Genomic DNA, 13,196 nt, shown 5'->3' on the forward strand with positions numbered 1-13,196 from the left:
AAACTTACTAGAAGTATAAGTAACTGAAGGAATGACCATTACAACAGAATTACAGATGGTGTCTTAGGTTCTGTGTGGATTGAATCTTGTCCGGGGCTCGTCCAGACACGAAGCTCCTTCACAGCCGCACCTTGCATAACTCAAATTTAAGTGTGTTGAAACACCCTAAGCCTGTTTCCTGTGCGGCAGTAAAATGTTTTAAGAATCGTATCAGATCCTCTCCGTCACAGTCAGGTACCTTCACGTGGAAACAGTCTGTTTGGACGGCAATAACAATGGCAGAAGACGTTGTCATCCTCTTAACTAATTCCCTGGATTTGCTGAAGGATGCAAACGCTGCAAGGCTGAAATAAAGAAGCAGCTCTGTTGAATCGAAGGGATCAGTGCTGGGCGTCATGGAGGAGGGGGGGAGATTTGTTGAAAGTTTTGTTTGTCTGAGCGCAGCAGGAGAGCAGTTGTCACCCTGTTGTCCCGACTGTGCACTAAATATAAGCAGCACTCTCAAATGTTGGGAGACAGACAGAGAGAAGTAATAGAACAAGCAAAAACAAATACATCAGTGCAGCCGTCTCCCTGGCAGGTCCACTATGAATAATTTATCTGGGGGATGATGGATGTTTTGGATGTTTGGTTCTCTGGAGTCGCAGCCGTGACTGAGGCCTGCCAAGAGGCTGGAGCTGCTGAAGGTCACTGGTGCCACCTCAAAGACGAGCTGGAGCAACAAGAGGCCACGGCTACACAACCAGTGTTACCACAGTTCATCCGGAGAGGAACATCAACGTCTACAGTGAATAACAAGGCAAGGGTTGTTGAGACCACAGATGTCTGTCCGAACTTTCATGGCAAATCCTTACAAATTGACTGATTGAGCTACTAAAGTTTCCATCAGTAGATCCATGAAGCTCCTGTGGCTCTAATGAACCAAATTAATCATGAGGAATACGTTATTAAAACTTGGGTATTATATGAGATGTTGACTTCGATGTGCTGTATTTCTTTAAATGTGCGTGACTGTCAATCAATCAAGTTTTATTTGTATAGCCCATATTCACAAATCACAATTCGTCTCATAGGGCTTTAACATGGTGTGACATCCTCTGTCCTTAACCCTCAAAAAGAGTAAGGAAAAACTACTAAAAACCTTTTTAACAGGTAAAAATATGTAGAAACCTCAGAGAGACAAATGTGAGGATCCCTCTCCCGGACAGAAGTGCAATAGATGTCAAGTGTTAAGAAAACATCATCAGGATTAAGTTTTTAGCAGCAGCGATGAGGGTAAACATTTTTTCAATACTATATGTGAAGCAGTCCTGCTGCAATCATAGTCCCTGATGCTGGATCACGATCCAGCATCAGGATGGGATCCACTATAGTCCACAGTTATTGTCCACTGCCGCCAGTTAGAATCCATTATCAGCTGTCGCCTCGGTCGTGGTCCACCATCAGCCGATGCCAGCGCGACAAAGAATCCTCCATTACCACTACGATCAGCAGGCACGATACAGAATCCACCGAACTGGATCCACCATTGCGACCTCTGACGCGCGATCCATAATCATATCCATGGTGCGGCCACAGCTGTGGCCCTGCATCCGCGGGCGCTAAGGCACAGAAACTCCGGGAAAGGGGTCAAGTTAGTAACATGTACTGATGAGATAAGAATTACCTTGATGTGTTAGGGATGGAGAAAAGGAAGGAGAAGCAGGAAAGAGAAGCTCCGTGTGTCTTGTGTCATAAATTCCACTAATTAGCTCTAACTATAAGCTTTATCAAAAAGGAAGGTTTTGAGTCTACTTTTAAACGAACAGAGCGTGTCTGCTTCCCTAACTGAAAGTGAGAGATTATTCCACAGCAGTGGGGCTTGATGGCTAAAAGCTCTGGCTTCTACTCTACTTTGAGAGACTTTAGGGACGACAAGTAAACCTGAATTCTGGGATCGGAGTGCTCTAGTAGGTTGATATGGTATTAACATCTCTTTAAGGTAAAAAGGTGCCATATCATTAAGGGCCTTGAAGGTGAGGAGGAGAATTTTAAATTCTATTCTTGATTTAACAGGAAGCCAGTGTAGCGATGCTAATACTGGGGAAATGTGCTCTCTTTTCTTAGTTCTTGTCAGGACACGTGCTGCGGCATTTTGGACCAGCTGCAGAGTCTTTAACGACTTACTGCTGGAGCCTGATAATAGTGAATTACAGTAGTCCAGTCTCAATGTAACAAAGGCGTGGACTAGTTTTTCTGCATCTTTTTGCGAAAGGACATGTCTGATATTTGAGATATTATGCAAGTGGAAAAAGGCGGTCCTAGAAATTTGTTTTAAGTGACTATTAAAGGACAAATCAGGATCGAAGATCACTCCCAAGTTCCTGACTGTTTCATTGGAAGCAAGGGCAATGTCATCTAGCGCAGCTATATCATTACATAATGTCTCTCTAAGGTGTTTAGGGCAGAGTATTATAACCTCAGTTTTATCTGAGTTTAATAAGAGAAAATTGCGGGTCATCCAGGTTTTTATGTCCTTGAGACATGCTCAAAGTTTAGTTAATTGATTACTTTGATCAGGTTTTATTGACAAATATAACTGGGTGTCATCCGCATAACAGTGAAAATTTACCGAGTGTGTCCTGATAATGTTTCCTAGTGGAAGCATATATAATGAGAATAAAATTGGGCCGAGCACAGACCCCTGTGGAACACCATGGTTAACTTTGGTGCGCACAGATGACTCATCATTAATTTGTACGAATTGGGAGCGATCAGAAAAATATGATTTAAACCAGTTTAGGGCCGTTCCTTTAATGTTAATTAACTGTTTTAGTCTTTGTAATAAAATTTGATGGTCAATTGTGTCGAATGCTGCACTGAGATCTAACAGAACAAGGACAGACACAAGACCCTGATCTGAAGCTATTAGAAGGTCATTAGTGACTTTTGCCAGGGCTGTCTCTGTGCTATGATTGGTTCTAAACCCAGACTGAAAGTCTTCATATATATTATTTTCCTGGAGAAACCTACACAGCTGATTGGCTACAACTTTTTCTAAGATTTTAGAGAGGAAGGGGAGATTGGATATTGGCCTGTAATTTGCTAAAACCTCTGGATCTAGGGTGGGTTTTTTGAGTAGGGGTTTGATTACAGCTATTTTAAAAAACTGTGGTACATAACCTGATGATAATGACAGATTTATTGTGTTAAGTAACAAACTATCTATTAGGGGCAGAATTTCTTTAAGTAATTTAGTTGGAATCGGATCTACGATACAGGTTGTTGGTTTAGAACCTGAGATTATTTTGGTAAACTGATCACGGGTGATCAGAGAGAAGCTGTCTAAGTAATGGGAAGGATTCCCAGCCGTTTCTGAGATCTCTGTTGTTGGGAGGGTATTAGTGCCAATTGAGGGCAGGAGATGGTCGATTTTATTTCTAATAGTTAGAATTTTATCATTAAAAAAGGTCATAAAGATATTGCTATTTAGGGATCGAGGAATACTGGGACTGTGTGTTATTAGTGTCACATTCGATCTGTTGAATGCAATTTCTAGCAAAAGAACAATTACAAAATGTATAATAGGACAATGTTCCAGATTGTATGTGTGTTGAATGCAGAACGGTTTACGTATAAACATTTCATCCTCTGGGGACCAGACTTTGGACAAAAGTTGATGGAAATCCATTCAATAATCCCAAACTCCACATCAACAGCACAGCCAGAAATACACTGAAAGGGATGTGCAAGGAAATCGAGACCAAAGAACGAGAACATATGAAGACGTATTGCGATATGAAACCAAACATGAAATTGGAGCTGAAGAAGAAAGTAGAGAATCTTAATGGAGGCCAAACAAAAGCTGTTCAGAAATATCTACAGAGCTGCACTCAAATCTCCGGGGGCCAATTCTGGGATGTGGCAGAAAACAAAGCCTCTGCCGGTTTTCAAAAGCACAATGTGCCGAGGGTTTGCTTCTTGGTGGAAACCATCGAGTCTGTCAACAAGTTAAAAAGAACATCAAGAAACAGACGCATGTGGATGATGAAAAGATTTCGCTGAGCAGCTGACGATATTAAAAAGGTGGTATTGACAGAGGAGAACTCGTCTTTCACTCGGCCGAATCCGGAAATCAATCCCCCCCCAGACTAACATGGACCATTGATTTCTGTGGAGCGGGATGCAACATAGAAGAGCCTGGTTTGCTCAAGTAAAGTGTTTTAAAACCATTTGTTAGCCATCAGCAAACACGAGCTGCGGAGAAACAGAGAGAGAGAGAGAGCGGTCCGTGGAGAGCAGAACTCGCGGCGGATGGCAGCTTCTGCAGCTCTGACTGAAAGGGCAAGGGAGCTGCAGCAGAGATTTAACATGGTATAACAGCTGCGAAGGCTTTTATCTACCACTAAATCACCACAGGAGCCGTGTGGGGCTGTTTTCTTCCTGGTGTTATATGGAGTGTCAGAGGCCTGTTGTCTGTTTATTTGGTTTCCTGTTTGTCGCAGGAGGCATTTCTCACTCCACGGTTTATCATTTTTCTAGGTCAGAGTGAATACGGACATTTATTTGTGTCTGGAACACTTGTCAGGCGCCGGTATGAGGACGTCAATGAGACGTTTAGGAGCAGGATGAATGCAGGAGGCAGGGATTCCATCCTCTAAACAGAGCTGTAGATTATATCAGGCTGGAGAACACGGGGAGGGAGTTTTATAGGAACATCGTCCAATAGAGAAGAAGTTATGACACCGAGGGAACTGAGTGAACGTGTGAGATTCCTTTTGTCTGCACCACTGTTCATACTCTTTAGTTACGTTGTCAGTTATTATGCTCAACCAACTGTTACAACTGACATGTGCATGCATCAGGGTTCTAATAATCACTCATCCATTCACATGTGGCGTGTTAAAGAGAAGCAGGCAACAAGCAGGTTATATTCAAAGGGCCCTTTTTTTATTTGCTGCTATCTTTAAATTCACCTTTAAAAACAACTTGGAACATACTGCACAGATTATTAGGAACAACATCAGTGCATTTCTGTTTGGACGCGATAGAGAAGCAGTTCCACAGTATATACACTCAATGTTTCTTACAGGAGCTATAGTGCAAACTCGTGATGGCAATGAAACGAAAGAGTATAATCACTATGACAAAATCTATACACACATACAAATACTATCACCTAAGAATAGAAACAATATCATTGGTCAAAAGTGGAACATTCTGTATTAAAATAATTTCCTTATAGTGCTGTGACCAGACATGACGTGACCGCTCCCCTAAAGTGAAGCCAATTCACCTTGATTGCCCCCTTGTGGCAGATTGTAATATGGGTCATAAACCCATCCTCCTCCATGTTAGCAGATGGGACATGGACCAAATAAAAAAGTCCCAAGATGCTCTGTGTCGTTTTAGTTGGTTCCCATCACAGAGAGTTTATTTTTGATTGGTTTGGCTTTAATTAGTTATTTGACTATACAAATAATAAATAATGAAAATGGGTGAGGTGATTACAAACTCCCAATATCCCAATAAGTCCCAATAGAAAAGTGAATCTGTGAATGTCTGTAATTTTTAACATGAGTCGATAGAAATTAAACACTTGTCTTCAGAGGTAAGTTCATCGTTTTGGTTCTCATGGCCGAGACAGAATCCTGACCTGATGAATACAACACAGCTGATGAGAGTGTTGAAGTTTACTACTGGTCTGTGTCGTCCCGGCCAACTGGGAACACGGTGATCTCCTTCACGAGGCGCTCTGCTATCGCCCTGCTGCTCGCCACGATCAGCCTCCGGGACATCAGATCGAACGGTCCACCTGGGGAAAAGAGAAAAGGACAGTTAGTCAGGATGACAAGTTTGTCCAGTATTCATGTTGTATTGGTAATAACCTGATTAAACCACCATAAGACTTGATTCATTTCAATTGGTTGAAATAAAACAAGGAAAGATTCAACACTTTTAATCAACAAAAAAAATTGACACATAATATACATCATAGAGTATGAAACATAAAGTCCTGTGGCCTTAAGAGCATGAAATATAAAATGTTAAAATAATAAAATTTGCACACAAGCTTACGAGCAGAAACTTCTTTCCCTGAGTTGTTGCTTCCTGATGGAATAAAACTCAGTTTTGTAGTATTCCATTGTTTACTTGGGGGGGGGGTTAGAAACATAGCTGGTTCACCTCACATCAACCCTCTGACATGAAGGTTCCTCGGAATCTATTCCATGTTCTCTCTGTTATTGTACATGTTGAATACATAGAGTAGATTGTCTTGGCAGGAAGCCAGAGGCGTGGCCACTCTGTCATCACAATGTTTTAGTCTTTGACTCTCAAACGTTCATGAGCAGAGAACAATACTGACTTCTTAGCTTTGTGAATCTCAGGGCAGCTGCTACATCAGTGGCACTGTTGCTCAAAATGAACATCACATTTCTCAAGTCTTTCTGCTTCCGATCTCAAGGAACACTTTGTTGCACCAAGTTTACTGAGCAACAGCGCCCTCACACGTGGTGTTTATTTCTGATAGGACGCCATGTCCAAGCGATGAAGTGCTTTTCATGTACAGAAAAAGTGGAGCTCTGACTGCATGGTGGATATAACCCATGATCCCCAGCTTCCTCAACCAGAAGAGCTGCTTCTCTAACAAATCCAAACTCTGTTCAGAATTCTTCACATATTAAAAGTTTCCTGCTGAATATTGGAGATAAACGCTGGTTTTCAATTACTTCTGAGTCTATTTAACTGATCTAAGGTTCAGCTTTACTCTTCAGCTTGTTGGACTCAGAGGAGATCATACCTGCTCCCCAAAGTGACTGAGAGGAGGAACAGAAGAGGAAACATTCTCCATATTCCAAGTCACTGAACAATCAAACTCGTTTTCAAGCTGATATATATATATATAGAGAGATATATATGATATATAAAGTTGCATATGGTTGCTTTAAAGTAGCAGCAGCTGTCCTCACCTACTGCCTGACTGTGTCTCTCAGGCATTTGTGAGCGGAAAAAGGGATAAAAATCAATAACGAGAATTGGTAACAATGAATAATTCATAAAAGCTGCAGGTGTTTTTTCCAACAGGTTTTTTCACCCTGCCACCCATCATCATTTCATCCAGTGACTCAGCAGCCTTGAGTTTATTAGAGGTGGAGTTTGAAGAGTTCACATTCTCTCAGTGACTCACCTGAGATGTCCATGATCACTCCTCCAGCCTCGGTAACCACCGCCGCCCCCCCGGCCATGTCCCAGCAGTGGATGCCCATGTGGTAGTAAGCGTCAGCCGAGCCACACGCCACCAAACACATGTTGACAGCTGCGCTGCCCGGGGAACGCATTCTGTGGATGGAAATGAGATGTTTGCTCTGAGTGGACAGCACGTGGATTTCAAGGTGGGTTAGCGGAAGTTGAGTGCGTTCTTGTGGAAGTTTAATGTTAGAATCTTTCTGGCTTTCATGAAATCAAACTTTTTTTTTTGATAGCAATCAAGGTTAGTATTTACAAAGCATTTTAGATCGGCTGTATTTGGTGATGGCAGCAGAGAGGAAATATGGGCTCAGACAGAGGGGCAGGACATGCAACACTGGTTCACTGGCCAGGAATTGATCATGGACACTGGAGCCATCTGGTATTTCCTGTGTTGGATTCAAACCGGGATTCACAGGAAATGATGCGTGCATGTTAACCAGCGTTTGTGTTTTTGTCTCATTGAGAGAAACCTGTTATGTTTACTCTCACTCTCCTACAGTCATGTCAGAGAGTTAAATGAGTAAAAACACAAAGGAGCAGAAGGGCGCTTGGAGAGTGAATACCTCAGCCAAGGCTAGAGCCCTCTCTCGCCATGTTAATGAGTGAAAACAAATTCCTGGATCCGCCTGTTTAACCAGATCCAAATCAGCTTTTTGCACAACACTGCTAACTGACAGGCAGAAATGAAAACATAAGGTAAATGTTTCATTCTGCTGCTGCTTCACATTCAAAGAATTCAAGGCACGAGTGGGTATTTTATTGTACTAAGCAACTGCAACTATTAGCAAATGAGCAAGTACTAAGACGTTGGTGATATATTTACCCGTGTACAGGAATGGAGAGGATGGTCCTGACGTTGGCCAGCATGGTTTTGAATTTCTCGGGATCTCTCTTGAAGTTCATTTCTGTCAGTACCAGAGACTGCTTAATATCTTGGAGGGAAAACAGAATAAAATATTAGCTGGTGGAAAGAAAATCCAAGTGTGGATGCAGAAATAAAGCCTCTGAGATTTGAGCTGTAAGTAGAAGTACAAATTCTTCCTGTGATTTTGCTTCCACCTGGTGGATTTCTTACAAACTGTAGCATCACAGCATGAATCAATATTTACCTTCTTGTCCAGACACTTTGATTGGTTCCCCGTTGCAAAACGCTCCTTTTCCTTTCCTTGCCGTGTACATTTTGTCCTCGATGCAGCTGTAGACGATACCGAACTCTATCTGAAGAAAACAGCAGTGATTAATGTAGTGTGGGAGGACGGCTAAGAATAGAAAAGCCGTTTAAATAGAGGACACCACTGTGCCGGGGCTACAGTCTCATTTCCATGTGATTCACAAACGAAAAACTCCTACCTCTTTCTTCACAGTGAAGCCTATTGATACAGACACAAATGGGAACCTGCACAAAAGAAATGTACAATATAAAACATTAGTTTAATGAACTCCCTTTAGGTTAAAGCTCAGAGGAATCACTTTCTATCAGAGGTTCATTTTCATCTGCGTTGTCTAATTATCCCAGACAGAGAGGACAATCCTAGAGAGAACCTAATTAAAAGATAAAAATAGTTAAGCAGCAACAAAGATAAAAACACTTCAGAGCAGGATCAGTATTGAGTTTGTCAGTGGTTCGTTTTCAGGGTATTTAAGCACAGGCAGTTGTACCTGTGAACAAAGTTGGTGGTACCATCAATGGGGTCAATGATCCAAGTGGGATTGTCGGTCAGAACGCTTGGTGCTCCTGCCGCTACCGACTCCTCACCTATAAAGCTTTAAAATCACAAACAACAGAAAAGAAACAAAGATTTTAGTCATTTCACAACAAAATAATCAAACTAATGATAATGTCGACCAACTGTATCTATGACCTGATATTAAAGTTTGTCCTGTTACGACTTGTTATCGGATCTCACTTCCCTACTCTTCATAAATAATTATCAACGTTATTTCTGTTATATGTGGTATTACTTTAAAAACAACCCGTAACCTCGCAGCAGCGACCAAGGACGTCACCGAAGTCATGAATTCAGTATTTTTATGTCACTTTGGGGCATTTGAATTTCTTGGGAGATAGTTTACAACCTACAATTACACTAAGTGCACATAGAGTATTTAAGACTTCAGATTAAGACTTCAAAAATAAATATAGTAAATATAAGACCCAGAATCTTTACACCAGTCTTTACTCTTGGAGGCATTTGTGTATCTTTTATTGCTTCGTATTTAAAATCAGCAATTAAGTGGAGAATAGAAATTATTACATTTTATATTTAGTATGTTATTTTTTCGGTTTACTTGTTTGTTTAATCTACATGTTGTTTGCCTTATGACATCAGAATGTGTAATGCTGGATGAATTAGTAACAGGACCAAGCAGGAAGTTGCCCAACAATAGATTCACAAGAGAAATTAGTCAATTCAATATTTAATAAATACATGAAACAACTGGTGAATTCTGGGCTTTTCCATTAATGACCTACATTCAATAACGGGATGTAGTATTTCTCCCTGTCAGTCACGTACCTGTGTGTCGGGTACTTTTCCTTGATGGAGGATATAATAAGCTGCTCCACTTTCTGGTCCGTCTCCGTCACCAGGTCAACTGGTGAGCTCTTCTGCATGACGGCTATGTCCTTTTCCAGCGCCTCACGGATCATCTGGCAGGAGACACGACAACCAACACAATCAGCAGGGGGATTATTCTTGTGCTTGACTGCCTACATCTGCCGTTACATGTTCTTCAGGCGGAGAAGGACAGATGTAAAGCTCCAAAGCCCAAGTGGATACAATCGATAAGTTGACTGTATTCAAAAACATAAGCCCCAAAAGTTGCATTGGTTGTTTTGAGAACAAATAATGATTTTCATCCAGTACATGAATGCACCACCCTATCATTTTGACTGTTAGTTAGGGTTAGAAACACAAACTAGATTGACAACACAGAAGGAAAATCATCTTTAAAGCTGCTGTGAGTAGAGCCCGACCGATAAGGCCCTGATTCTGATATCGATAGAGGGAGTAAACCACTTCTAATAACTATACACTAGGCAGTTATGACAAATAAATGGAATTAAGGCTTGATACTTTACAGTTAACCATGAACGTCATAACAAATAACTATATATTGAAAAGAAAACCAAATATAAAAACATATTAACATAGACGTGCATATCTTCGCATTGATTCTGTAAAATAAGGTTGAACCACTAACCAGAGGGTCAGGGGTTTGATTCCTGGCTCCTCTTTCTAATCTCATTCTCTACCCACATACAATGCTTTCTCTGTGGTCAAAGATCTATGAGAACAAATCCCAGCATCCCCAGTATGTGGTGAACATGACAACAGACGCACCCCAAACTGGGAAATGATTCGCAAGATGAACTTCCTTTGCAGAGACACTAACGCTGGGGACGTGATTGTGCAGGATGCTGTGTGTGGATGAATGGGACTAGATACTGGTTTCATTGAGGTTTCTCTCTCAGCTAGAGGAGATCGCGAATGGAAGCAAACTGGGGAGACAGCGACAGGACCCGAGGAGACACTGGGATCCATGAGGGAACCTGGTAGATGTTCCAGGTCGTGTGAAGGGGAAACTAAGTGTCTCCAGAAGATCCTCTTACCTTCCCTGCCTGCTTGGTGACCTCCACACAGAGATCCATGCACTCCTGCCACGGGTCGCTCATGGTGATGATGAGGAGCAGCGATGATCACACACAGCAACCTGGAGACACGAGAAACAACAGTTCAAACTCACTGTAAAACACGTGGCTCGGTAAACAGTTTTCAAAACAAACGCGAGCAAAGCACAGAGTAGTCAGGAAGTTAGCTAAGTTAGCTCCCCTATGCTAACTAGCTTTCCAAGAGAAGACGCGGATATGAACGGTCCCGGAACTTAAAGACAACCCGCGGCTTAACAATGACATGCCAGGTTTATTAACGCTGCTTTTTAATGTCACTTAATTAAAGTTATAACAAGTTATAATAAAGAAGAACCGCTGAGCTACATGCTAACGTACCTAGCTCCCGACAAGCTAACTGCTCAATGTTGATGTTAGACAGCTGAGGGGGTGGAGCTATAGGTACCGCTCGCTGTCATTGGTCAAGTGCTGTCATGTGATTTTAAGTCACGGGTCTTATTGGTTGGAGCGCTGTCATTGACTTTTTCAGTGTAAGTTTTAAAAAGAAGAAAGAAAACAAGTCACTGGGTAATTTCTTATTATTTTTAATATAATAATAGATAGATAGATAGATAGATAGATAGATAGATAGATAGATAGATAGATAGATAGATTGATTGATTGATTGATTGATTGATTGATTGATTGATTGATTGATAGTCTGGACAGGATCCTGTGTAAAAGTCAAGGCCCCCTGAAAAAAACATGTGACATATGACACTTACTTTGAGCTGATGACTTCTCCCTCTTCACTATCACATCAAATGAAATATTCAGGGGTCTTACAGAAAACATGGGGATTCGAGTGCTGTGACATCTCGGAACACTAGATTAAATTCTGCTCTCCGCTGTGAAAACTGTTTTAACAGGCAGGAAATGGTTGGAAGGGAAGTAGAGCTTCAATTATTAAAGTCAAGCTTCCCTTAACTTATGTTAATTATGCATAAACTTCCCCTGATGGCAGATAGTTGGCTCTGCACACACACACACACACACACACACACGGAACATTATAAGGATGCTATTATTATAAGACAGCTTATATAAGCATCATTTAGTTTGTCAATAGGGCATTTAGGAACACTGCATGTGGAATAAATGTGTTTAAATCTTTAGTCTTCTGCTCCTCAATGCTTTTGTTCCACAGTCTTTTCTTTCAGTTGTTTTTTCTACTTAAACTCAGAGATTTTTTCTGTCAATAAACTCTCGCAGCTCGAGGGGAAACTCAATTAGCTTTAAAAGCACCAGGTTTAATCTCATCCATTTACTGTATCAGAGATTTCACCCCAGACGGCCTTCATCTCACAGAGAGGAGGCAGAAACTCAAAATTAATTTCCTTGAGCAGTTAATGAGATGTCTGGCATGTTTGGTGATTAATTAAATCTAATTGCTCTGAACCAGAGCAGTTTTTTGTATGTTTTATGGTTGAAGATAAGACAGCGTTATGAGAATCACTCTCAGGCTGTCAGATGAGCAGTTTTCTGTGTATTTGTAGAAAAGCCGTGTTAGTTAAAGATAGACTCTGGATTTCTTTCTTTCATTCTTGTAGGTAATTCATATATTCAAATAAAAGTAAATTTGCCAAAGTGGGAAGTTTATCCCTGTAGGAATGAAGAGAGGTCACTTCTCTAGTCGAGTGGGAATCAGATGACAAATGTTATTTACCCTTTTCGTCATGGGAATCCATCAAAACTACTTCACAGCCGTTTTTGGACGTAAATTCCGAAGGGGGGGGGGGAATTGGGTCTGGACATTTTTGGAGGTTTTTCTGTCTCTCACGAAGCAGCTTACGTCACCTGGTTTGATAATTTGTTGCATCAAGCGTCATCGGCAAATTGGTGGTAATGAAATGTTTCATTTCCTCCTTTGTTTTATCACACCACCGCAAAAGTAGTTCCATAGCAACGTGGGTACAAGAGTGTGGGCGGAACACGTGTGATGTTTGTGTAATCGTACTTAGAGCATGCTTACATCTGCTAATTAGCATTAAATACAAAAACCTTCAACAGTTGCCAAGAGGTTTCACCCTCAATCACAAACTTAAACCTCACGGTGGCGCTAGAAGAGAGGGCAGTGGAATATCACAGGGGAACATGATTGAATTTCTTGGTAATGCAAATCATATTTGTTGAGATATTTCAGTCTGGACCTTCCACAGCTTCATGTTAAATGGTTAAATGACAACTTGCACAAGTACTAGTAATAATTCACGTGTCCTGTGTCTAAAAAAGTACAAAAATAAGTGTTTAGAAATGCGTTTGGTGATTTTTTTACTATATAAAAAGTGCAAATTGT

The 13,196-nt window shown here is 41.2% G+C and overlaps 1 protein-coding gene across 1 annotated transcript; it reads right to left on the reverse strand.

Moving 5' to 3' along the window:
• Positions 1–4,907: 4,907 nt before the first annotated feature.
• On the reverse strand, positions 4,908–11,288 carry LOC133026677 (inositol monophosphatase 1-like). The gene is made up of 9 exons (XM_061093598.1): positions 11,240–11,288; positions 10,844–10,944; positions 9,747–9,880; positions 8,890–8,994; positions 8,581–8,626; positions 8,340–8,448; positions 8,054–8,162; positions 7,169–7,320; positions 4,908–5,794 (listed from the first exon to the last, which is right to left on the reverse strand). Exons 2-9 carry the CDS (start codon positions 10,904–10,906, stop codon positions 5,676–5,678), a joined length of 837 nt encoding a protein of 278 aa, XP_060949581.1. The 5' UTR covers positions 10,907–10,944; positions 11,240–11,288; the 3' UTR covers positions 4,908–5,675.
• Positions 11,289–13,196: the final 1,908 nt, after the last annotated feature.

This window comes from Limanda limanda, chromosome 20 (assembly GCF_963576545.1).
Source record: "Limanda limanda chromosome 20, fLimLim1.1, whole genome shotgun sequence".
Taxonomy (NCBI): Eukaryota; Metazoa; Chordata; class Actinopteri; order Pleuronectiformes; family Pleuronectidae; genus Limanda; species Limanda limanda.